Source organism: Oncorhynchus kisutch, linkage group LG30, assembly GCF_002021735.2.
Source record: "Oncorhynchus kisutch isolate 150728-3 linkage group LG30, Okis_V2, whole genome shotgun sequence".
Taxonomy (NCBI): Eukaryota; Metazoa; Chordata; class Actinopteri; order Salmoniformes; family Salmonidae; genus Oncorhynchus; species Oncorhynchus kisutch.
This window is the reverse complement of record NC_034203.2, coordinates 48,591,798-48,618,271: the sequence shown is the minus strand read 5'-3', so window position 1 is coordinate 48,618,271 and position 26,474 is coordinate 48,591,798. Positions and strand designations below refer to the sequence as shown.

At 47.8% G+C, this 26,474-nt stretch overlaps 1 protein-coding gene across 4 annotated transcripts; it reads left to right on the top strand.

Moving 5' to 3' along the window:
• The first annotated feature begins 61 nt into the window (after positions 1–61).
• LOC109879160 (elongation factor 1-delta) lies at positions 62–26,122 on the top strand. 4 transcript variants are annotated; one of them, XM_031810236.1, is made up of 8 exons: positions 62–186; positions 16,735–16,861; positions 20,508–20,567; positions 21,959–22,037; positions 22,165–22,352; positions 24,038–24,223; positions 24,652–24,846; positions 25,687–26,122. In XM_031810236.1, exons 2-8 carry the CDS (start codon positions 16,742–16,744, stop codon positions 25,723–25,725), a joined length of 867 nt encoding a protein of 288 aa, XP_031666096.1. In that variant the 5' UTR covers positions 62–186; positions 16,735–16,741; the 3' UTR covers positions 25,726–26,122. The 4 variants fall into 4 exon arrangements, with proteins under 4 accessions (XP_031666096.1, XP_031666098.1, XP_031666097.1 ...); XM_031810238.1 differs by having other exon boundaries at positions 63–186; positions 22,165–22,250; XM_031810237.1 differs by lacking the exon at positions 20,508–20,567 and having other exon boundaries at positions 63–186.
• The last annotated feature ends 352 nt before the right edge of the window (positions 26,123–26,474 follow it).

The following is a 26,474-nucleotide window of genomic DNA, read 5'->3' as shown; positions in this document are numbered from 1 at the left end:
TCTTTACATCGTTTAATAGTTCCGCCACGCAGGATATAAACTTCTAAAAGTCCCCCCCACTCCCCCTTCCTTTCTGAACAACTACTGTTCGTCCATCCTGTCCACTTCTTTTGGATCGTCGGATTACAGCAGGGTGCACGCCGGCAACTCCGACTCAACTATAAAACCTCGATTAAAAAAAACACAGTGAGTCAAACTAACTGATTATTTTACACCTCCAAGTATCTATAGTTGAGGGGAATGTTATTTTAGTTAGAAAACATTTTTAACGGGGAATATTTAATAGCACGTGGCCGAATAAGTAGCAACTTTCGGCATGCCAAACTTCAGCTGAAGTTACCCTGCAGAGTTTTCCCTGCCACACATCAAACCACAAATCGGAGACGCCAACGCACAGCTGCAATTGACTCCACTAGTTACTTGCACGGACTTGCTCTTTATCAACTAGTAATGTCCTTTCAAGGACATGTCATGTCTGTCATGAGAAACTGAACACCAGATGTACCATGACGCTATAGGAAGCCATGATCACTAGACATGTACCATGATGCTATAGGAAGCCATGTTGGTTAGCAGCATCATTTTTGGACAGAAAGTTTCCATGATCACTAGACATGTCCACAACTTCCAACAGTTTTCAAAGTCTAAAAAAGTAATACATCCAAATCTAATATTTGTGTAATTGTTCAGCTAATGAAAAGGCCTGAGTTAAACAACACTGAAAGCAAATATATTTCAAATGAAAATGTATTTAGAAATCTTTTCTGAATCTTGTTTCTTGTCATTATTACTTGTGTATGAATATTTGATGTACTCATATTTGGATAAGCTAGAATTACTGAAGTATACGTTTTATTTGTCTAAATATTGGTGCATTACATTAATGATGAGCAGGTTTCGGAGATGAGTGCATGTTTTGGTAATGAGTGTTCCATAGTTTGCCATTGTAAAACTGTACTGATCTCTTAGATTCTGTAACCCAAATCTACATCAAACAGTCACTTGTTAATCCTAAAATCAAATCAAATTGTTTTTGTCACATGCTGAATACAACAGTGAAATGCTTACTTACAAGCCCTTAACCAACAGTGCAGTTAAGAAAATACCTATTCAAAAATATATATGTGTGTGTGTAAGTAACAGATGAAAAACAAATAATTAAAGAGCAGCACTAAATAACAATAGTGGAGCTAAATACAGGGGGTACCGGTACAGAGTCAATGTGGAGGCTATATACAGGGGGTACCGGTACAGAGTCAATGTGGAGGCTATATACAGGGTGTTACGGTACAGAGTCAATGTGGAGGCTATATACAGGTGATACCGGTACAGAGTCAATGTGGAGGCTATATACAGGGGGTACCGGTACAGAGTCAATGTGGAGGCTATATGCAGGGGGTACTGGTACAGAGTCAATGTGGAGGCTATATACAGGGGGTACCGGTACAGAGTCAATGTGGAGGCTATATACAGGGGGTACCGGTACAGAGTCAATGTGGAGGCTATATGCAGGGGGTACTGGTACAGAGTCAATGTGGAGGCTATATACAGGGGGTACCGGTACAGAGTCAATGTGGAGGCTATATACAGGGGATACCGGTACAGAGTCAATGTGGAGGCTATATACAGGGGGTACCGGTACAGAGTCAATGTGGAGGCTATATACAGGGGGTACCGGTACAGAGTCAATGTGGAGGCTATATGCAGGGGGTACTGGTACAGAGTCAATGTGGAGGCTATATACAGGGGGTACCGGTACAGAGTCAATGTGGAGGCTATATACAGGGGATACCGGTACAGAGTCAATGTGGAGGCTATATACAGGGGGTACCGGTACAGAGTCAATGTGGAGGCTATATACAGGGGGTACCGGTACAGAGTCAATGTGGAGGCTATATGCAGGGGGTACTGGTACAGAGTCAATGTGGAGGCTATATACAGGGGGTACCGGTACAGAGTCAATGTGGAGGCTATATACAGGGGATACCGGTACAGAGTCAATGTGGAGGCTATATACAGGGGGTACCGGTACAGAGTCAATGTGGAGGCTATATACAGGGGGTACCGGTACAGAGTCAATGTGGAGGCTATATACAGGGGGTACCGGTACAGAGTCAATGTGGAGGCTATATACAGGGGGTACCGGTACAGAGTCAATGTGGAGGCTATATACAGGGGATACCGGTACAGAGTCAATGTGGAGGCTATATACAGGGGGTACCGGTACAGAGTCAATGTGGAGGCTATATACAGGGGGTACCGGTACAGAGTCAATGTGGAGGCTATATACAGGGGGTACCGGTACAGAGTCAATGTGGAGGCTATATACAGGGGGTACCGGTACAGAGTCAATGTGGAGGCTATATACAGGGGATACCGGTACAGAGTCAATGTGGAGGCTATATACAGGGGATACCGGTACAGAGTCAATGTGGAGGCTATATACAGGGGGTACCGGTACAGAGTCAATGTGGAGGCTATATACAGGGGGTACCAGTACAGAGTCAATGTGGAGGCTATATACAGGGGGTACCGGTACAGAGTCAATGTGAGGGGGCACCGGTTTTGAGGTATTTGAGATAATTATTTGAGATAAATCACTGATCTTAATGCAATTGACAAAAACGCCCCTTATTTTAGCGTAACTAGAGGTACTGTTATTACGTGTATTTTCAAAAGTGGACTTGGTGCCACTGAACACGCCGATTGGCACGTTGTTGCTCATTAGAAAAACAAGACTTCAGTTTAGGTGTATTTCTTCCAAATCCCCAGATTTGATCAGATCAGAAAGAATCTAAGATGACTCACGCAATCTGTAATTCATTTGAAGTTTTTGCCGAGGAGGTCTTAGTCACGCAATTTGACATCAAACTAATGCGTCTGGTGCAGTATTTCCCACGTAAAATATGTGACGTGTGAACAATGTTGATTGGCAGGTCTGTCTCACTGTCTATTGGACAGAGAGCAATCAACGCAGCTGTTCACCCCATGTTAGTTGGCAAACGGACCTAGTGGTTAGAGCGTTGGACTAGTAACCGGAAGGTTGCAGGTTCAAACCCCCGAGTTGACAAGGTACAAATCTGTCGTTCTGCCCCTGAACAGGCAGTTAACCCACTGTTCCTAGACCAGTTAACCCACTGTTCCTAGACCGTCATTGAAAATAAGAATTTGTTCTTAACTGACTTGCCTAGTAAAATAAAGGTACAATTAAACATTTAAAAAACACTTCCATTTACCTGTTGTGACGCACAGATGTTCCAAACTCTGTTTTAGACCAGACTGACAATATGACAAATTATCATATTTACACTTCGTAGTCAATTTTGACACAAGAATAAATGTTTCTGGCTCAATGCAACAGACCATTTTCAAAGGGATTTGTTGCTTTTTAAAGGCAGTCACTCTTTAGGCATGAAGTGACTTAAAAAATTAGACCCTTAGACCCGTAAAAAAATAGACCCTTAGACACGTTTCTAAGGTATTTCATGTGTTTCCAAGTTGAATGGGATCCTATGGGCTAATGGCATAACATGATCTGCCTATAAAGAATATGAGGTATTCACCCCTTGGATTTTATACATTTTATTGTTACAAAGTGGAATTAAAATTCATTTAATTGTCTTTAAAAAAAAACATTTTTTTTAAGGTTAATGAAAATAAATATACCTTGATTTATTCACCAACGAGTCAATACCTGTTGGAACGGCTTTGGCAGCGATTACAGCTGTGAGTCTTCTTGGGTGTCTCGAAGAGCTTTCCACACCTGGATTGTAGAATATTTGCTCATTATTCTTGAAAAAGTCTTCAATCTCTGTCAGGGTGTTGAGGATCATGGCAAACAGCAATTTTCAACTTTTGCCATAGATTTTCAAGCAGATTTAAGTGAAAACTGTAACATTCTGGAGTATTCACTGTCTTCATGGTGTATGTTATTGTCCTGCTGAAAGGTGAACTAATCTCCCAGTGTCTGGTGTAAAGCAGACAAACGGCTTTTCCTCTAGGATTTTTCCCTGCGCTCCGTTCAGTTTCTTTTTATCCGGGAAAAACTATATCAAGAATAGCCATGATGCAGCCACCACTATGCTTCAAATCCAGTATATATTGGAATTTCCCAAACATAACATTTTGTATTCAGGACAAAAAGCTTTGCCACGTCTTTTACGGTATTAAGTGGCTTGTTTTGGGAATATTTTTATTCTGTACAGGCGTCCTTCTTTTCACTCTGTCAAGTAGGTTAGTATTGTGGAGTAACTACAATGTTGTTGATCCATCCTCAGTTTTCTCCTATCACAGCCATTCAACTCTGTAACTGTTTTAAAGTCACCATTGGCCTCATGGTGAAATCCCTGAGCAGTTTCCTTCCTCTCCGACCACTGAGTTAGGAAGGACGCCTGTATCTTCGTAGTGTCTGGGTGTATTGAGACCCCATCCCAGTATAATTAATAACTTAATCATGCTATTATGTGACTTGTTAAGCAAATGTTTACCCTTGAAAAAATAAAACCATGACATGTTTTAAGTCTGTGACATGAGGAAAGAACAGATACCCATCTCTGAGCTTCTCGGTTAAAATGTCAAGTTTTCTTAGTGGTAAATGCAGCTGTAATGTTATGGATTCCTATTTTTAAGGTGTCCAATCGAAAACGCATCTTTTGACCAATGGGTAAAATAATGCTAATTGTGTAGAGACTCCTGTTAGAAAACCAACGGTCCAAACCTCATGTCTCTATCATAATCTGTTAAAAACATACTGGTCAACATTAGTGACGACATCAACGTCCAGAGGAACAAAGTGGTCATGAATCAGGAAAATGGCATCCGCTAGGCTAGATGCTAGGAGAGAATGAAGGCTACCTGACAGGCTCACCATTCAACTCAACTTCTCTAATCCACAGGACTATATAGAGGTACCATGCACAACAATAGAAATGCAACAATTTCAAAGATTTTCCCAAGTTACAGTTCATAGGAGAACATCAGTTCATTGAAATATATTCATTAGACCCTAATCTGTGGATTTCAAATGACTGGGAATACAGATCTGTATTCGTGACACATCTCCTTCATAGAGTTGATCAGGCTGTTGATTGTGGCCTGTGGAATGTTCCACTCTTCTTCAATGACTGTAATGTTGTTGGATATTGACTGGAAGACACTGTCGTACATGTCGATCCAGAGCATCCCAAACATGCTCAATGGGTGACATGTCTGGTGAATATGCAGGCCATGGAAGAACTGGGACATTTTCAGTTTCCAGGAATTGTGTACAGATCCTTGCGACATGGGGCCATGCATTATCATGCTGAAACATGAGGTGGTGGCTGTGGATGAATGGTACGACAACGGGCCTCAGGATCTCACAGTATCTCTGTCCGTTCAAATTGCCATAGATAAAATGCAAATGTGTTCATTGTCTGTAGCTTATGCCTGCCCATACCATAACCCCACCGTTACCATGGGGCACTCTGTTCACATCACTAAACCCCTTGCCCACACGACACCACACACGCTGTCTGCCCAGTCCAGTTGAAACAGGGATTCATCCTTGAAGAGCACACTTCTCCAGCGTGCCAGTGGCCATCAAAGGTGATCATTTATCCAGTGAAGTCAGTTACGACGCCCAAATGGAGTCAGTTCAATACCCCGGTGAGGACGACTAGCACGCAGATGAGCTTCTCTGAGACTGTTTCTGACAGTTTGTGCAGAAATTCTTCAGTTGTGCAAACCAACAGTTTCATCAGCTGTCCAGGTGGCTGGTCTCAGATGCTCCCGCAGCTGAAGAAGCCGGATGATGAGGTCATGGACTGGCGTGGTTACACGTGATCTGCGGTTGATTGGCCGGTTGGATGTACTACCAAATTCTCTAAAATGACATTGGGGGCAGTTTATGGTAGAGAAATTATCTGGCAACAGCTCTGGTGGACATTCATACCTGTGTAATGATCATGCTGTTTAATCAGATTCTTGATATGCCACACCTGTCAGGTGGATGGATTATCTTGATGAAGGGGAACTGCTCACTAACAGGGATGTAAACAAATTTGTGCACAAAATGTGAGAGAAATAAGGTTTGGAAAATTTCTGGGATCTTTTATTTCAACTCATGAAACATGGGACCAACACTTTACATGTTGTGTTTATATTTTTGTTCAGTGTATTATTTTAGTATATGTTGACATCAGCAAACCGCTCGTCCACACAACACCGTACACGCCCGCTCGTCCACACAACACCATACACGCCCGGTCGCCCACACAACACCGTACACGCCCGGTCGCCCACACAACACCATACACGCCCGGTCTCCCACACAACACCGTACACGCCCGGTCTCCCACACAACACCGTACACGCCCGGTCTCCCACACAACACCATACACGCCCGGTCTCCCACACAACACCATACACGCCCGGTCTCCCACACAACACCGTACACGCCCGGTCTCCCACACAACACCATACACGCCCGGTCTCCCACAACACCGTACACGCCCGGTCGCCCACACAACACCGTACACGCCCGGTCGCCCACACAACACCGTACACGCCCGGTCGCCCACACAACACCGTACACGCCCGGTCGCCCACACAACACCGTACACGCCCGGTCGCCCACACAACACCGTACACGCCCGGTCGCCCACACAACACCGTACACGCCCGGTCTCCCACACAACACCGTACACGCCCGGTCTCCCACACAACACCGTACACGCCCGGTCTCCCACACAACACCGTACACGCCCGGTCTCCCACACAACACCGTACACGCCCGGTCTCCCACACAACACCGTACACGCCCGGTCGCCCACACAACACCGTACACGCCCGGTCGCCCACACAACACCGTACACGCCCGGTCTCCCACACAACACCGTACACGCCCGGTCGCCCACACAACACCGTACACGCCCGGTCTCCCACACAACACCGTACACGCCCGGTCTCCCACACAACACCGTACACGCCCGGTCTCCCACACAACACCGTACACGCCCGGTCGCCCACACAACACCGTACACGCCCGGTCTCCCACACAACACCGTACACGCCCGGTCGCCCACACAACACCGTACACGCCGGTCTCCCACACAACACCGTACACGCCCGGTCGCCCACACAACACCGTACACGCCCGGTCTCCCACACAACACCGTACACGCCCGGTCTCCCACACAACACCGTACACGCCCGGTCTCCCACACAACACCGTACACGCCCGGTCTCCCACACAACACCATACACGCCCGGTCTCCCACACAACACATACACGCCCGGTCTCCCACACAACACCATACACGCCGGTCTCCCACACACACCATACACGCCCGGTCTCCCACACAACACCATACACGCCCGGTCTCCCACACAACACCATACACGCCCGGTCTCCCACACAACACCATACACGCCCGGTCTCCCACACAACACCATACACGCCCGGTCTCCCACACAACACCATACACGCCCGGTCTCCCACACAACACCATACACGCCCGGTCTCCCACACAACACCATACACGCCCGGTCTCCCACACAACACCATACACGCCCGGTCTCCCACACAACACCATACACGCCCGGTCTCCCACACAACACCATACACGCCCGGTCTCCCACACAACACCATACACGCCCGGTCTCCCACACAACACCATACACGCCCGGTCTCCCACACAACACCATACACGCCCGGTCTCCACACAACACCATACACGCCCGGTCTCCCACACAACACCATACACGCCCGGTCTCCCACACAACACCATACACGCCCGGTCTCCCACACAACACCATACACGCCCGGTCTCCCACACAACACCATACACGCCCGGTCTCCCACACAACACCATACACGCCCGGTCTCCCACACAACACCATACACGCCCGGTCTCCCACACAACACCATACACGCCCGGTCTCCCACACAACACCATACACGCCCGGTCTCCCACACAACACCATACACGCCCGGTCTCCCACACAACACCATACACGCCCGGTCTCCCACACAACACATACACGCCCGGTCTCCCACACAACACCATACACGCCCGGTCTCCCACACAACACCATACACGCCCGGTCTCCCACACAACACCATACACGCCCGGTCTCCCACACAACACCATACACGCCCGGTCTCCCACACAACACCATACACGCCCGGTCTCCCACACAACACCATACACGCCCGGTCTCCACACAACACCATACACGCCCGGTCTCCCACACAACACCATACACGCCCGGTCTCCCACACAACACCATACACGCCCGGTCTCCCACACAACACCATACACGCCCGGTCTCCCACACAACACCATACACGCCGGTCTCCCACACAACACCATACACGCCCGGTCTCCCACACAACACCATACACGCCCGGTCTCCCACACAACACCATACACGCCCGGTCTCCCACACAACACCATACACGCCCGGTCTCCCACACAACACCATACACGCCCGGTCGCCCACACAACACCATACACGCCCGGTCGCCCACACAACACCATACACGCCCGGTCGCCCACACAACACCATACACGCCCGGTCGCCCACACAACACCATACACGCCCGGTCGCCCACACAACACCATACACGCCCGGTCGCCCACACAACACCATACACGCCCGGTCGCCCACACAACACCATACACGCCCGGTCGCCCACACAACACCATACACGCCCGGTCGCCCACACAACACCGTACACGCCCGGTCTCCCACACAACACCGTACACGCCCGGTCTCCCACACAACACCGTACACGCCCGGTCGCCCACACAACACCGTACACGCCCGGTCGCCCACACAACACCGTACACGCCCGGTCGCCCACACAACACCGTACACGCCCGGTCTCCCACACAACACCGTACACGCCCGGTCTCCCACACAACACCGTACACGCCCGGTCTCCCACACAACACCGTACACGCCCGGTCTCCCACACAACACCGTACACGCCCGGTCTCCCACACAACACCGTACACGCCCGGTCTCCCACACAACACCGTACACGCCCGGTCTCCCACACAACACCGTACACGCCCGGTCTCCCACACAACACCGTACACGCCCGGTCTCCCACACAACACCGTACACGCCCGGTCTCCCACACAACACCGTACACGCCCGGTCTCCCACACAACACCGTACACGCCCGGTCTCCCACACAACACCGTACACGCCCGGTCTCCCACACAACACCGTACACGCCCGGTCTCCCACACAACACCGTACACGCCCGGTCTCCCACACAACACCGTACACGCCCGGTCTCCCACACAACACCGTACACGCCCGGTCTCCCACACAACACCGTACACGCCCGGTCTCCCACACAACACCGTACACGCCCGGTCTCCCACACAACACCGTACACGCCCGGTCTCCCACACAACACCGTACACGCCCGGTCTCCCACACAACACCGTACACGCCCGGTCCTCCCACACAACACCGTACACGCCCGGTCTCCCACACAACACCGTACACGCCCGGTCTCCCACACCCCACAACACCGTACACAAACGTTCCTGTTGCGCCTGGTACCTGCTACTATACCCTGTTCAAAGGCACTGAAATATTTTGTCTTACCCGTTCACCCTCTGAATGGCACACAATCTGTGTCTCAAGACATAATCCTTCTTTAACCTGTCTCCTCCCATTCATCAACACTGATTGAAGTGGATTTAACAAGTGACATCAATAAGGGATCATAGCTTTCACCTGGATTCACCTGGTCAGTCTGTCATGGAAATGACATGTCATGGTCCTACAGGCCCTAGTTTCTGCCTTCTTAACAACACTATCAACAAGGCAGGTCCTACAGGCCCTAGTTTCTACCTTCTCAACAGCACTGTCAACAAGGCAGGTCCTACAGGCTCTAGTTTCTACCTTCTTAACAACACTATCAACAAGGCAGGTCCTACAGGCCCTAGTTTCTACCTTCTCAACAGCACTGTCAACAAGGCAGGTCCTACAGGCCCTAGTTTCTACCTTCTCAACAGCACTGTCAACAAGGCAGGTCCTACAGGCCCTGGTTTCTACCTTCTTAACAACACTATCAACAAGGCAGGTCCTACAGGCCCTGGTTTCTACCTTCTTAACAGCACTATCAACAAGGCAGGTCCTACAGGCCCTAGTTTCTACCTTCTCAACAGCACTGTCAACAAGGCAGGTCCTACAGGCCCTGGTTTCTACCTTCTTAACAACACTATCAACAAGGCAGGTCCTACAGGCCCTAGTTTCTACCTTCTTAACAACACTATCAACAAGGCAGGTCCTACAGGCCCTAGTTTCTACCTTCTTAACAACACTATCAACAAGGTTGGTCCTACAGGCCCTAGTTTCTACCTTCTTAACAACACTATCAACAAGGCAGGTCCTACAGGCCCTAGTTTCTACCTTCTTAACAGCACTATCAACAAGGCAGGTCCTACAGGCCCTAGTTTCTACCTTCTTAACAACACTATCAACAAGGCAGGTCCTACAGGCCCTGGTTTCTGCCTTCTTAACAACACTATCAACAAGGCAGGTCCTACAGGCCCTAGTTTCTGCCTTCTTAACAACACTATCAACAAGGCAGGTCCTACAGGCCCTAGTTTCTGCCTTCTTAACAACACCATCAACAAGGCAGGTCCTACAGGCCCTAGTTTCTGCCTTCTTAACAACACTATCAACAAGGCAGGTCCTACAGGCCCTAGTTTCTACCTTCTTAACAACGCTATCAACAAGGTTGGTCCTACAGGCTCTAGTTTCTACCTTCTTAACAACACTATCAACAAGGTTGGTCCTACAGGCCCTAGTTTCTACCTTCTTAACAACACTATCAACAAGGCAGGTCCTATAGGCCCTAGTTTCTACCTTCTTAACAACACTATCAACAAGGCAGGTCCTACAGGCCCTAGTTTCTACCTTCTTAACAACACTATCAACAAGGCAGGTCCTACAGACCCTAGTTTCTACCTTCTTAACAGCCCTATCAACAAGGCAGGTCCTACAGGCCCTAGTTTCTACCTTCTTAACAACACTATCAACAAGGCAGGTCCTACAGGCCCTAGTTTCTACCTTCTTAACAGCACTATCAACAAGGCAGGTCCTACAGGCCCTAGTTTCTACCTTCTTAACAACACTATCAACAAGGCAGGTCCTACAGGCCCTAGTTTCTACCTTCTTAACAGCACTATCAACAAGGCAGGTCCTACAGGCCCTAGTTTCTACCTTCTTAACAACACTATCAACAAGGTTGGTCCTACAGGCTCTAGTTTCTACCTTCTTAACAACACTATCAACAAGGTTGGTCCTACAGGCCCTAGTTTCTACCTTCTTAACAACACTATCAACAAGGCAGGTCCTATAGGCCCTAGTTTCTACCTTCTTAACAACACTATCAACAAGGCAGGTCCTACAGGCCCTAGTTTCTACCTTCTTAACAACACTATCAACAAGGCAGGTCCTACAGACCCTAGTTTCTACCTTCTTAACAGCCCTATCAACAAGGCAGGTCCTACAGGCCCTAGTTTCTACCTTCTTAACAACACTATCAACAAGGCAGGTCCTACAGGCCCTAGTTTCTACCTTCTTAACAGCACTATCAACAAGGCAGGTCCTACAGGCCCTAGTTTCTACCTTCTTAACAACACTATCAACAAGGCAGGTCCTACAGGCCCTAGTTTCTACCTTCTTAACAGCACTATCAACAAGGCAGGTCCTACAGGCCCTAGTTTCTACCTTCTTAACAACACTATCAACAAGGCAGGTCCTACAGGCCCTAGTTTCTACCTTCTTAACAACGCTATCAACAAGGCAGGTCCTACAGGCCCTAGTTTCTACCTTCTTAACAGCACTATCAACAAGGCAGGTCCTACAGGCCCTAGTTTCTACCTTCTTAACAACACTATCAACAAGGCAGGTCCTACAGGCCCTAGTTTCTACCTTCTTAACAACACTATCAACAAGGCAGGTCCTACAGGCCCTAGTTTCTACCTTCTTAATGACACTATCATCAAGGCAGGTCCTACAGGCTCTAGGTTCTACCTTCTTAACAGCACTATCAACAAGGCAGGTCCTACAGGCCCTAGTTTCTACCTTCTTAACAACGCTATCAACAAGGTTGGTCCTACAGGCCCTGGTTTCTACCTTCTTAACAACACTATCAACAAGGTTGGTCCTACAGGCCCTGGTTTCTACCTTCGTAACAACACTATCAACAAGGCAGGTCCTACAGGCCCTAGTTTCTACCTTCTTAACAACACTATCAACAAGGCAGGTCCTACAGGCCCTAGTTTCTACCTTCTTAACAACACTATCAACAAGGCAGGTCCTACAGGCCCTAGTTTAGTCACACCTGGACTACTGTTCAGTCCTGTGGTCAGGTGCCACAAAGAGGGACTAAGGAAAATTGCAGCATGGCTGGCCCTTGGATGTACACCGAGAGCTAACATTACTAATATGCATATCATCTCTCCTGGCTCAAAGTGGAGAAGAGATCGACTTAATCACTACTTGTATTTATGAGCGCTATTGACATGTTGAATGCACCGAGCTGTCTGTCTTAACTACTGGCGCACAGCTCGGACACCCATGCATACCCCACAAGACATGCCACCAGAGGTCTCTTCACAGTCCCCAAGTCCAGATCAGACTATGGAAGGCGCACAGTACTAAGTCCATGACTACATGGAACTCTAGTCCACATCAAGTAACTCATGCAAAATAAGTAAAATTAGATTTATGTATTTTGTGTTGTAGGAATGTGGTAGTAGAGTAGGGGCCTGAGGACACACACACTTAAAATGTTGCGAAATCTGTTGTGAATGTATTGTACTGTTTAAAAAAATGTATAACTTAGTTTTGCTGGACTCCAGGAAGAGTAGCTGCTGCCTTAGCTAATGGGGATCCATAATAAACCCCAGGAAGAGTAGCCGCTGCCTTGACGAGAACTAATGGGGATCCATAATAAACCCCAGGAAGAGTAGCCGCTGCCTTGACGAGAACTAATGGGGATCCATAATAAACCCCAGGAAGAGTAGCTGCTGCCTTGGTAGGAACTAAATGGGGATCCATAATAAACCCCAGGAAGAGTAGCTGCTGCCTTGGCAGGAACTAATGGAGATCCATAATAAACCCCAGGAAGAGTAGCTGCTGCCTTGACAGGAACTAATGGGGATCCATAATAAACCCCAGGAAGAGTAGCTGCTGCCTTGGCAGGAACTAATGGGGATCCATAATAAACCCCAGGAAGAGTAGCTGCTGCCTTGGCAGGAACTAATGGAGATCCATAATAAACCCCAGGAAGATTAGCTGCTGCCTTGGCAGGAACTAATGGGGATCCATAATAAACCCCAGGAAGAGTAGCTGCTGCCTTGGCAGGAACTAATGGGGATCCATGATAAACCCCAGGAAGAGTAGCTGCTGCCTTGGCAGGAACTAATGGGGATCCATAATAAACCCCAGGAAGAGTAGCTGCTGCCTTGGCAGGAACTAATGGGGATCCATAATAAACCCCAGGAAGAGTAGCTGCTGCCTTGGCAGGAACTAATGGGGATCCATAATAAACCCCAGGAAGAGTAGCTGCTGCCTTGGCAGGAACTAATGGGGATCCATAATAAACCCCAGGAAGAGTAGCTGCTGCCTTGGCAGGAACTAATGGGGATCCATAATAAACCCCAGGAAGAGTAGCTGCTGCCTTGGCAGGAACTAATGGGGATCCATAATAAACCCCAGGAAGAGTAGCTGCTGCCTTGGCAGGAACTAATGGGGATCCATAATAAACCCCAGGAAGAGTAGCTGCTGCCTTGGCAGGAACTAATGGGGATCCATAATAAACCCCAGGAAGAGTAGCTGCTGCCTTGGCAGGAACTAATGGGGATCCATAATAAACCCCAGGAAGAGTAGCTGCTGCCTTGACAGGAACTAATGGGGATCCATAATAAACCCCAGGAAGAGTAGCTGCTGCCTTGGCAGGAACTAATGGGGATCCATAATAAACCCCAGGAAGAGTAGCTGCTGCCTTGACAGGAACTAATGGGGATCCATAATAAACCCCAGGAAGAGTAGCTGCTGCCTTGACAGGAACTAATGGGGATCCATAATAAAAACATATAAACGTCCCTTTTTCAGAACCCTGTCTTTCAAAGAATTCGTAAAAATCCCCAAAACTTCCCAGATCTTCATTGTAAAGGGTTTAAACACTGTTTTCCATGCATGTTCATTGAACCATAAACAATTAATGAACATGCACCTGTGGAACGGTCGTTAAGGCACTAACAGCTTATAGATGGTAGGCAATTCATGTCACAGTTATGAAAACCTAGGACACTAAAGAGGCCTTTCTACTGACTCTGAAAAATACCAAAAGAAAGATGCCCAGGGTCCCTGCTCATCTGCGTGAACGTGCCTTAGGCATGCTGCAAGGAGGCATGAGGACTGCAGATGTGGCTAGGGCAATGAATTGCAATGTCTGTACTGTGAGACGCCTAAGACAGCGCTACAGGGAGAAAGGGTGGACAGCTGATCGTCCTCGCCGTGGCAGACCACATGTAACAACACCTGCACAGGATCGGTACATCACACCTGCGGGACAGGTACAGGATGGCAACAACTACCCAAGTTACACCAGGAACGCACAATCCCTCCATCAGTGTTCAGACTGTCCGCAATAGGCTAAGAGAGGCTGGACTGAGGGCTTGTATGCCTGTTGTATAGCAGGTCCTCACCGGACATCACTGGCAACAACATCGCCTATTGGCACAAATCCACCGTCGTTGGCCAGACAGGACTGGGAAAAAGTGCTCTTCACTCTAGAGTAGCGGTTTTGTCTGACATGGGGTAATAGTCGGATTTGCGTTTATCGTCAAAGGAATGAGCGTTACACCGAGGCCTGTACTCTGGAGTAGAGGTCGACTGATTAATCGGAATGGCCGATTTAATTAGGGACGTTTTCATAACAATCTGAAATCGGTATTTTTGGGCGCCGATTTCCCAATGTTTTCTTTCATTTGTAAAAATGTTTTGATACCTTTATTTAACTAGGCAAGTCAGTTAAGAAGAAATACAGTGGGTTAACTGGTCTAGTGGGTTAACTGGTCTAGGAACAGTGGGTTAACTGGTCTAGGAACAGTGGGTTAACTGGTCTAGGAACAGTGGGTTAACTGGTCTAGTGGGTTAACTGGTCTAGGAACAGTGGGTTAACTGGTCTAGTGGGTTAACTGGTCTAGGAACAGTGGGTTAACTGGTCTAGGAACAGTGGGTTAACTGGTCTAGTGGGTTAACTGGTCTAGGAACAGTGGGGTTAACTGGTCTAGGAACAGTGGGTTAACTGGTCTAGTGGGGTTAACTGGTCTAGGAACAGTGGGTTAACTGGTCTAGTGGGTTAACTGGTCTAGGAACAGTGGGTTAACTGGTCTAGTGGGTTAACTGGTCTAGTGGGTTAACTGGTCTAGTGGGTTAACTGGTCTAGTGGGTTAACTGGTCTAGTGGGGTTAACTGGTCTAGTGGGTTAACTGGGTCTAGTGGGGTTAACTGGTCCTAGTGGGTTAACTGGTCTAGGAACAGTGGGGTTAACTGGGTCTAGTGGGTTAACTGGTCTAGTGGGTTAACTGGTCTAGGAACAGTGGGTTAACTGGTCTAGGAACAGTGGGTTAACTGGTCTAGGAACAGTGGGTTAACTGGTCTAGGAACGTGGGTTAACTGGTCAGGAACAGTGGGTTAACTGGTCTAGGAACAGTGGGTTAAACTGGCCTAGGAACAGTGGGTTAACTGGCCTAGGAACAGTGGGTTAACTGGTCTAGGAACAGTGGTTAACTGGTCTAGGAACAGTGGGTTAACTGGTCTAGGAACAGTGGGTTAACTGGTCTAGGAACAGTGGGTTAACTGGTCTAGGAACAGTGGGTTAACTGGTCTAGGAACAGTGGGTTAACTGGTCTAGGAACAGTGGGTTAACTGGTCTAGGAACAGTGGGTTAACTGGTCTAGGAACAGTGGGTTAACTGGTCTAGGAACAGTGGGTTAACTGGTCTAGGAACAGTGGGTTAACTGGTCTAGGAACAGTGGGTTAACTGGTCTAGGAACAGTGGGTTAACTGGTCTAGGAACAGTGGGTTAACTGGTCTAGTGGGTTAACTGGTCTAGTGGGTTAACTGGTCTAGGAACAGTGGGTTAACTGGTCTAGTGGGTTAACTGGTCTAGTGGGTTAACTGGTCTAGGAACAGTGGGTTAACTGGTCTAGGAACAGTGGGTTAACTGGTCTAGGAACAGTGGGCTAACTGGTCTAGTGGGCTAACTGGTCTAGTGGGTTAACTGGTCTAGTGGGTTAACTGGTCTAGGAACAGTGGGTTAACTGGTCTAGGAACAGTGGGTTAACTGCCTTGCTCAGGGGCAGAACGATAGATTTTCACCTTGTCAGCTCAGGGGATCCAAGCTTGCAACCTTACAGTTAACTAGTCCAACACTCTAACCAGACATTCTGGAACTCTTAGTAACTCGCGGGTGTTGTAACATTCTGGAACTCTTAGTTACTCTAACCAGACATGTTTGTAGGTCTGGAATTTGGCTGTGGAGTGAAGGTTTGGCTGTAGTATCCTGTATGTCCTTGTGAAAAACTTGGATTTTATCTACATTTAATCAACTCAAATTAAATTATTTTTGCAGAAGTTCTCAGGAGCTCATGACTCTAACTTCCTCTCTGTTCTTCTCACTTTCTCTCTCTCCTTCTCCATCAGTATCATCATGTCTGGTCTACAGTGCCTTGGTGAAGATAACATCTGGTTTGAGAAGCCCCGCTACGACGAGGCTGAGAGACGCTTCTACGAGGGAGCCAACGGCCCCTCCACACACTCACACCACCAGGTACTGACATAACGACACACACACACTCCACCAGGTACTGACGTAACGACACACACACACTCCACCAGGTACTGACGTAACGACACACACACACTCCACCAGGTACTGACATAACGACACACACACACACACTCCACCAGGTACTGACATAACGACACACACACACTCCACCAGGTACTGACATAACGACACACACACACACTCCACCAGGTACTGACATAACGACACACACACACTCCACCAGGTACTGACATAACGACACACACACACACACTCTCTCTCCCCAGGTACCTGCTTTACTAAAGAACGTGGTGTGATGAGGTGCCATGAGGTTCTGATAGAGTATCAGCTGAGACCCCACTAAGTTGGGACCCTTTCAGACAGTCCTCTGGGTTTGTGCATGTTAAGCCACACTAACCTTTTATTAGCTGGGCTGAAAACATCTGTCAGTCAGTTCTAGCCTCTGTCCTGTCCTCCATGTTTCAACTGGTGCTGCTGGGAATGTTCAGTTAGGATGAAACTCTTAGTAACGCGCGGTAACATTCTGGAACTCTTAGTAACTCGCGGCTGTTGTAACGTTCTGAAACTCTTAGTAACTCGCGGCTGTTGTAACGTTCTGAAACTCTTAGTAACTCGCGGCTGTTGTCACGTTCTGGAACTCTTAGTAACTCGCGGCTGTCGTCACGTTCTGGAACTCTTAGTTGTAACATTCTGAAACTCTTAGTAACTCGCGGCTGTTGTAACATTCTGAAACTCTTAGTAACTCGCGGCTGTTGTAACATTCTGGAACTCTTAGTAACTCGCGGCTGTTGTAACGTTCTGGAACTCTTAGTTGTAACATTCTGAAACTCTTAGTAACTCGCGGCTGTTGTAACATTCTGGAACTCTTAGTAACTCGCGGCTGTTGTAACGTTCTGGAACTCTTAGTAACTCGCGGCTGTTGTAACGTTCTGGAACTCTTAGTAACTCGCGGCTGTTGTAACATTCTGGAACTCTTAGTAACGCGCGGCTGTTGTCACGTTCTGGAACTCTTAGTAACTCGCGGCTGTTGTAACGTTCTGGAACTCTTAGTTGTAACATTCTGAAACTCTTAGTAACTCGCGGCTGTTGTAACGTTCTGGAACTCTTAGTTGTAACATTCTGAAACTCTTAGTAACTCGCGGCTGTTGTAACGTTCTGGAACTCTTAGTTGTAACATTCTGGAACTCTTAGTAACTCGCGGCTGTTGTAACGTTCTGGAACTCTTAGTTGTAACATTCTGGAACTCTTAGTAACTCGCGGCTGTCGTCACGTTCTGGAACTCTTAGTTGTAACATTCTGAAACTCTTAGTAACTCGCAGCTGTTGTAACATTCTGGAACTCTTAGTAACTCGCGGCTGTTGTAACGTTCTGGAACTCTTAGTAACTCGCGGCTGTTGTAACATTCTGGAACTCTTAGTAACTCGCGGCTGTTGTAACGTTCTGGAACTCTTAGTAACTCGCGGCTGTTGTAACGTTCTGGAACTCTTAGTAACACGCGGCTGTTGTAACATTCTGGAACTCTTAGTAACTCGCGGGTGTTGTAACATTCTGGAACTCTTAGTAACTTGCGGCTGTTGTAACATTCTGGAACTCTTAGTTGTAACATTCTTAAACTCTTAGTAACTCGCGGCTGTTGTCACGTTCTGGAACTCTTAGTAACGCGCGGCTGTTGTAACGTTCTGGAACTCTTCGTTACAACAGCCGCGAGTTACTAAGAGTTCCAGAACGTGACGACAGCCGCGCGTTACTAAGAGTTCCAGAACGTTACAACAGCCGCGAGTTACTTTCTGGAACTCTTAGTAACGCGCGGCTGTCGTCACGTTCTGGAACTCTTAGTAACTCGCGGCTGTTGTAACATTCTGAAACTCTTAGTAACTCACGGCTGTTGTAACATTCTGGAACTCTTAGTAACACGCGGCTGTTGTAACGTTCTGGAACTCTTAGTTGTAACATTCTGAAACTCTTAGTAACTCGCGGCTGTTGTAACATTCTGGAACTCTTAGTAACTCGCGGCTGTTGTAACGTTCTGGAACTCTTAGTAACTCGCGGCTGTCGTCACGTTCTGGAACTCTTAGTAACTCGCGGCTGTTGTAACATTCTGAAACTCTTAGTAACACGCGGCTGTTGTAACGTTCTGGAACTCTTAGTAACTCGCGGCTGTTGTAACGTTCTGGAACTCTTAGTAACTCGCGGCTGTTGTCACGTTCTGGAACTCTTAGTAACACGCGGCTGTTGTAACGTTCTGGAACTCTTAGTTGTAACATTCTGGAACTCTTAGTAACACGCGGCTGTTGTAACGTTCTGAAACTCTTAGTAACTCGCGGCTGTTGTAACATTCAGGAACTCTTAGTAACTCGCGGCTGTTGTAACGTTCTGGAACTCTTAGTAACGGCTGTTGTCACGTTCCGGAACTCTTAGTAACGCGCGGCTGTTGTAACATTCTGGAACTCTTAGTTGTAACATTTTGGAACTCTTAGTAACTCGCGGCTGTTGTAACGTTCTGGAACTCTTAGTAACGCGCGGCTGTTGTAACGTTCTGGAACTCTTAGTAACGCGCGGCTGTTGTAACATTCTGGAACTCTTAGTTGTAACATTCTGAAACTCTTAGTAACTCGCGGCTGTTGTAACATTCTGGAACTCTTAGTAACACGCGGCTGTTGTAACGTTCTGGAACTCTTAGTAACGCGCGGCTGTTGTAACATTCTGGAACTCTTAGTAACTCGCGGCTGTTGTAACATTCTGGAACTCTTAGTAACACGCGGCTGTTGTAACGTTCTGGAACTCTTAGTTGTAACATTCTGGAACTCTTAGTAACACGCGGCTGTTGTAACGTTCTGAAACTCTTAGTAACTCGCGGCTGTTGTAACATTCTGGAACTCTTAGTAACTCGCGGCTGTTGTAACGTTCTGAAACTCTTAGTAACTCGCGGCTGTTGTAACATTCTGGAACTCTTAGTAACTCGCGGCTGTTGTAACATTCTGGAACTCTTAGTAACTCGCGGCTGTTGTAACGTTCTGGAACTCTTAGTAACTCGCGGCTGTTGTAACGTTCTCAGAGACAGTGGAGTTGAAATAATGTGGCTCTGGTTAACAATCTATTACTTACATCTTTCTCTGTTTTCAATGTCCCTTATTTCCCGTGGTATTCCTGACGTCTGTTCCTGACGTCTGTTCCTGACGTCTGTTCCCGTACTGTTCCTGACTTCTCTTTCTGTAGTGTTCCCGACGTCGCTTTCTGTAGTGTTCCTGACGTCTATCTTGGTGGACCTGCAATCTTTCTCCTCTTTCTCCTCCTCCTCCTTCATGGCTGTTTCACTGTCCTCTCCTCCCTGTCTGTCCTGTCCTCTCCTCCCTATCTGTTTCACTGTCCTGTCCTCCGTCTGTTTCACTGTCCTGTCCTCCCTGTCTGTTTCACTGTCCTGTCCTCTCCTCCCTGTCTGTTTCACTGTCCTGTCCTCCCTGTCTGTTTCACTGTCCTGTCCTCTCCTCCCTGTCTGTTTCACTGTCCTGTCCTCTCCTCCCTGTCTGTTTCACTGTCCTGTCCTCTCCTCCCTGTCTGTTTCACTGTCCTGTCCTCTCCTCCCTGTCTGTTTCCCTGTCCTCCTTCCCCCCTCCATGTTAACCAGGTAAAGTCAGCGCTCCAAGGTAGAGGACGATCTCGTCCCCAGAAGCGCCAGCACAGGAATGTAAGTCCCCGTCATAAGGGCCTTGTACAGGGCTGAGAAGTGCATGGACTGGACTGGCGTGTACGACACACACAGATTGACCAACCCCCACCCCCCACTCTGCCCTCTGTCCTCTAGCCCATGGATTATCCACTAGATTCAGCCGCAGACCAATTTCTTTCTTGACCGGATGATTGGGGGCCAGAACATAATTACAAATCATTTGTAGAGTCCCAAACAGATATAATGTTTGACTAAAACAGAATCATTTCAAACCGTTCCTCCAGTTGTATACGATCACATGTATCTCTATTATGCGTGGAAATACTTAGGAACAGATTTCTTAAATTAACATTAACAACTTGGAGCTGAAATCCTGGTGTTTTTACAGTTTTCTCAGAATGCTTGGGGGGCCAAATTCGGACCACCAATTGGGGAACCCTGCTCCTGACAGTTAATTATCTGCTCTGTCGGAGAGCTGACCTGTTGACAGTTAAATATCTGCTCTGTCGGAGAGCTGACCTGTTGACAGTTAAATATCTGCTCTGTCGGAGAGCTGACCTGTTGACAGTTAAATATCTGCTCTGTCGGAGAGCTGACCTGTTGACAGTTAAATATCTGCTCTGTCGGAGAGCTGACCTGTTGACAGTTAAATATCTGCTCTGTCGGAGAGCTGACCTGTTGACAGTTAAACATCTGCTCTGTCAGAGAGCTGACCTGTTGACAGTTAAATATCTGCTCTGTCGGAGAGCTGACCTGTTGCCAGTTAAATATCTGCTCTGTCGGAGAGCTGACCTGTTGCCAGTTAAATATCTGCTCTGTCGGAGAGCTGACCTGTTGACAGTTAAATATCTGCTCTGTCGCTGACCTGTTGACAGTTAAATATCTGCTCTGTCGCTGACCTGTTGACAGTTAAATATCTGCTCTGTCGGAGAGCTGACCTGTTGACAGTTAAATATCTGCTCTGTCGGAGAGCTGACCTGTTGCCAGTTAAATATCTGCTCTGTCGGAGAGCTGACCTGTTGACAGTTAAATATCTGCTCTGTCGGAGAGCTGACCTGTTGACAGTTAAATATCTGCTCTGTCGCTGACCTGTTGACAGTTAAATATCTGCTCTGTCGGAGAGCTGACCTGTTGACAGTTAAATATCTGCTCTGTCGGAGAGCTGACCTGTTGACAGTTAAATATCTGCTCTGTCGGAGAGCTGACCTGTTGACAGTGAACGTCCTCTGACCACCGGGTGGGTGGGTGTGTAGTCTTCCTCTGACCACTGTGTATGTGCAGTCTTCCTCTGACCACTGTGTGTGTGTGTGTGTAGTCTTCCTCTGACCACCAGGTGTGTGTGTGTGTAGTCTTCCTCTGAACACTGTGTGTGTGTGTAGTCTTCCTCTGACCACTGTGTGTGTGTGCAGTCTTCCTCAGCCAGCGGGGACCAGGAGTTGGTGTCTCGTATGAAGAGTCTGGAGCTGGAGAACCAGGGACTGCACAAAGGTACGTCTGTCTTTAATTTAATGATCATATTCTGATCTATATTGACGTGGAATATGTCTTTATTGATCCAGTTCACAGACCACAGAAACGGTGATGATTGATGATAATGTTGTGTGTTTGTGTGTAGTGGTGGAGGATCTGAGAGCAGCCTTGTTCAAGCTGGAGAACAGAGTCCGGGTTCTGGAGAGGAGCCCAGCTGTTCCCTGTGCCAAGGTGGGTTTAGAGAAGTCTAATTTACACTGTCCGCTTGGTCTGTTCAAGCAGGAGAACAGAGTCCGGGTTCTGGAGAGGAGCCCAGCTGTTCCCTGTGCCAAGGTGGGTTTAGAGAAGTCTAATTTACGCTGTCCGCTTGGTCTGTTCAAGCGAAATACTTAAATTTAGAACGTCCAAACCCGTCCGCATCTGCATTGGCTGTTGTGGACGCGGAACTCTGCGGACTGGAGCGGACATTCGGTTGAAGATTGAAGGTGTACATTTGGATTTTTCTGTACCAAGAATGGTGTGATCTATGAACGATATTTAGGCTTTATAACTACACTGAACAAACATACGTGTTGGTCTCATGTTTCATGAGCTGAAATAAAAGATCCCAGAAATGTTCCAAACACACACAAATATTATTTATCTAAAATTTGTTTACGTTCCTGTTAGTGAGCATTTCTCCTTCGCCAAGATAATCCATCCACCTGACAGGGCTGGCATATCAAGAATTTGATTTAAACAGCATGATCATTACAAAAGTGGACCTTGTGCTGTGGACAATAAAAGGCCACTAAATTGTACAGTTTTGTCACGCAACACAATGTCAGATGTCTCAAGTTTTGAGGAAGCGAGCAATTGGCATGCTGACTGCAGGAATGTCCACCAGAGCTGTTGCCAGAGAATTGAATGTTAATTTCTCTACCATAAGCAGCAACATCGTTTCGGAGGATTTGTCAGAACGTCCAACCAACCTCACAACCACAGACCACATGTAACCACAACCACAGACCACGCCAGGACCTCCACATCTGGCTTCTTCACCTGCGGGAGCATCTGAGACCAGCCACCTGGACAGCTGATGAAACTGTGGGTTTGCACAACTGAAGAATTTCTGCACAAACTGTCAGAAACAGTCTCAGAGAAGTCGTCCTCACCGGGGTATTGAACTGACTCCATTTGGGCGTCATAACCGACTTCAGTGGATAAATTATCACCTTTGATGGCCACTGGCACGCTGGAGAAGTGTGCTCTTCAAGGATGAATCCCTGTTTCAACTGTACTGGGCAGACAGCGTGTATGGTGTCGTGTGGGCGAGGGGTTTAGTGATGTCAAGGTTGTGAACAGAGTGCCCCATGGTAACGGTGGGGTTATGGTATGGGCAGGCATAAGCTACGGACAACCAACATTTTATTGATGGCAATTTGAATGCACAGAGATACTGTAACGAGATCCTGAGGCCCATCGCTGTGCCATTCATCCACAGCCACCACCTCATGTTTCAGCATGATAATGCACGGCCCCATGTCACAAGGATCTGGACACAATTCCTGGAAGCTGAAAATGTCCCAGTTCTTCCATGGCCTGCATACTCAGACATGTCACCCATTGAGCATGTTTGGGATGCTCTGGATCGACGTGTACGACAGCGTGTTCCAGTTCCCGCCAATATCCAGCAACTTCGCACAGCCATTGAAGAGGAGTGGGACAACACTCCACAGGCCACAATCAACAGCCTGATCAACTCCATGTGAAGGAGATGTGTTGTGCTGCATCAGGAAAATGGTCACACCAGATACTGACTGGTTCTGATCCACACCCTACCTCTTTATTAAGGTATCTGTGACCAACAGATGCAGATCTGTATTCCCAGTCATGTGAAATCCATAGATTAGGGCCTAATGAATTGATTTAAATTAACTGATTTCCTCATGAACTACATCTGAGAAAAATCTTTGAAATTGTTCCATCAGTGTATGAACAATATTTTGTAGATGCTTATTTCTCCTGTCTCCTCCCAGGCGGTGACTGTTCAGTCTGTGAAGGTAGAGGAGGAGGATGATGATGAGATGGATCTCTTTGGGAGTGATGAGGAGGATGAAGAGGCAGAGAGGCTGAAGGAGGAGAGAATCGCTGCTTACGCTGCCAAGAAGTCCAAGAAACCAGCACTCATCGCCAAGTCCTCTATCCTGCTCGATGTCAAACCTGTACGTTGTCCCCTGTCTGTCCTCTGTCCTTCTATCCTGCTCGGTGTCAAACCTGTACGTTGTCCCCTGTCTGTCCTCTGTCCTTCTATCCTGCTCGGTGTCAAACCTGTACGTTGTCCCCTGTCTGTCCTCTGTCCTTCTATCCTGCTCGATGTCAAACCTGTACGTTGTCCCCTGTCTGTCCTCTGTCCTTCTATCCTGCTCGATGTCAAACATGTACGTTGTCCCCTGTCTGTCCTCTGTCCTTCTATCCTGCTCGGTGTCAAACCTGTATGTTGTCCTCTGTCCTTCTATCCTGCTCGGTGTCAAACCTGTATGTTGTCCCCTGTCTGTCCTCTGTCCTTCTATCCTGCTCGGTGTCAAACCTGTACGTTGTCCCCTGTCTGTCCTTCTATCTAATGCTTTCTCCCCACCTCTCTCTTTCTCAGTGGGATGATGAGACAGACATGTCTAAGTTGGAGGAGTGTGTGAGGTCTGTTGTAGCTGACGGTCTGCTGTGGGGTCAGTCCAAGCTGGTTCCCGTGGGTTACGGCATAAAGAAGCTTCAGATCGGGTGTGTTGTCGAGGACGACAAGGTGGGGACAGACCTGCTAGAGGAAGAGATCACCAAGTTTGAGGACTATGTGAGTATCACACGCTGTAGATAACACAACTACTACTAGTGTATTATAGTGATCTGAGGACACATTACCCTGATCTGAGCTACTACTACTAGTGTATTAGTGGTCTGAGGACACGTTACCCTGATCTGAGCTACTACTACTAGTGTATTATAGTGGTCTGAGGACACATTACCCTGATCTGAGATACTACTACTAGTGTATTATAGTGGTCTGAGGACACATTACCCTGATCTGAGCTACTACTACTAGTGTATTATAGTGATCTGAGGACACATTACCCTGATCTGAGCTACTACTACTAGTGTATTATAGTGATCTGAGGACACATTACCCTGATCTGAGCTACTACTACTAGTGTATTATAGTGGTCTGAGGACACATTACCCTGATCTGAGCTACTACTACTAGTGTATTATAGTGGTCTGAGGACACATTACCCTGATCTGAGCTACTACTACTAGTGTATTAGTGGTCTGAGGACACGTTACCCTGATCTGAGATACTACTACTAGTGTATTATAGTGGTCTGAGGACACATTACCCTGATCTGAGCTACTACTACTAGTGTATTATAGTGGTCTGAGGACACATTACCCTGATCTGAGCTACTACTACTAGTGTATTAGTGGTCTGAGGACACATTACCCTGATCTGAGCTACTACTACTAGTGTATTAGTGGTCTGAGGACACATTACCCTGATCTGAGCTACTACTACTAGTGTATTATAGTGATCTGAGGACACATTACCCTGATCTGAGCTACTACTACTAGTGTATTATAGTGGCCTGAGGACACGTTATGTAGTGACGTTACCCTGATCTGAGCTCTTCTATTTCAGGTCCAGAGTGTCGACGTGGCTGCCTTCAACAAGATCTAAGCCTCTCCTCCCTCCTTCCCTCCCCTCCTTCCTTCCTCCCTCCCCTCCCCTCCCCTCCCCTCCCCTCCCCTCCCCTCCCCTCCCCTCCTCTCCTCTCCTCCTTCCCTCCCTCCCTCCCTCCCCTCCCCTCCCTCCTCTCCTCCTTCCCTCCCTCCCCTCCCTCCTCTCCTCCTTCCCTCCCTCCCCTCCCTCCTCTCCTCCTTCCCTCCCTCCCCTCCCTCCTCTCCTCCTTCCCTCCCTCCCCTCCCCTCTCTCCCCTCCCCTCCTCTCCCCTCCTCTCCCCTCCCCTCCCTCCCCTCCCCTCCTCTCCTCCTCCCCTCCCCCCTCTCCAGTCATCCAAAGAGTTACTGCTGCTCTCTGCTTCCAGTTACTAATAAAACACAGCTTTAAGCACAAACACCTGTCTGTCTGTATATAGGTCTGTTAATACAGGACTAGTAAACACCTGTCTGTCTGTATATAGGTCTGTTAATACAGGACTAGTAAACACCTGTCTATATATAGGTCTGTTAATACAGGACTAGTAAACACCTGTCTGTCTGTATATAGGTCTGTTAATACAGGACTAGTAAACACCTGTCTGTCTATATATAGGTCTGTTAATACAGGACTAGTAAACACCTGTCTGTATATAGATCTGTTAATACAGGACTAGTAAACACCTGTCTGTCTGTATATAGGTCTGTTAATACAGGACTAGTAAACACCTGTCTGTCTGTATATAGGTCTGTTAATACAGGACTAGTAAA

What these genes read in the sequence shown, in the direction of transcription:
- LOC109879160 (XM_031810236.1), top strand. Translation starts at nt 16,742, where the DNA reads ATGTCTGGTCTACAGTGCCTTGGTGAAGATAACATCTGGTTTGAGAAG. An exon ending in GAACCAGGGACTGCACAAAG is followed by an intron (nt 22,038 to 22,164) that starts GTACGTCTGTCT and finishes GTTTGTGTGTAG; the next exon opens with TGGTGGAGGATCTGAGAGCA. An exon ending in CAGCTGTTCCCTGTGCCAAG is followed by an intron (nt 22,353 to 24,037) that starts GTGGGTTTAGAG and finishes GTCTCCTCCCAG; the next exon opens with GCGGTGACTGTTCAGTCTGT.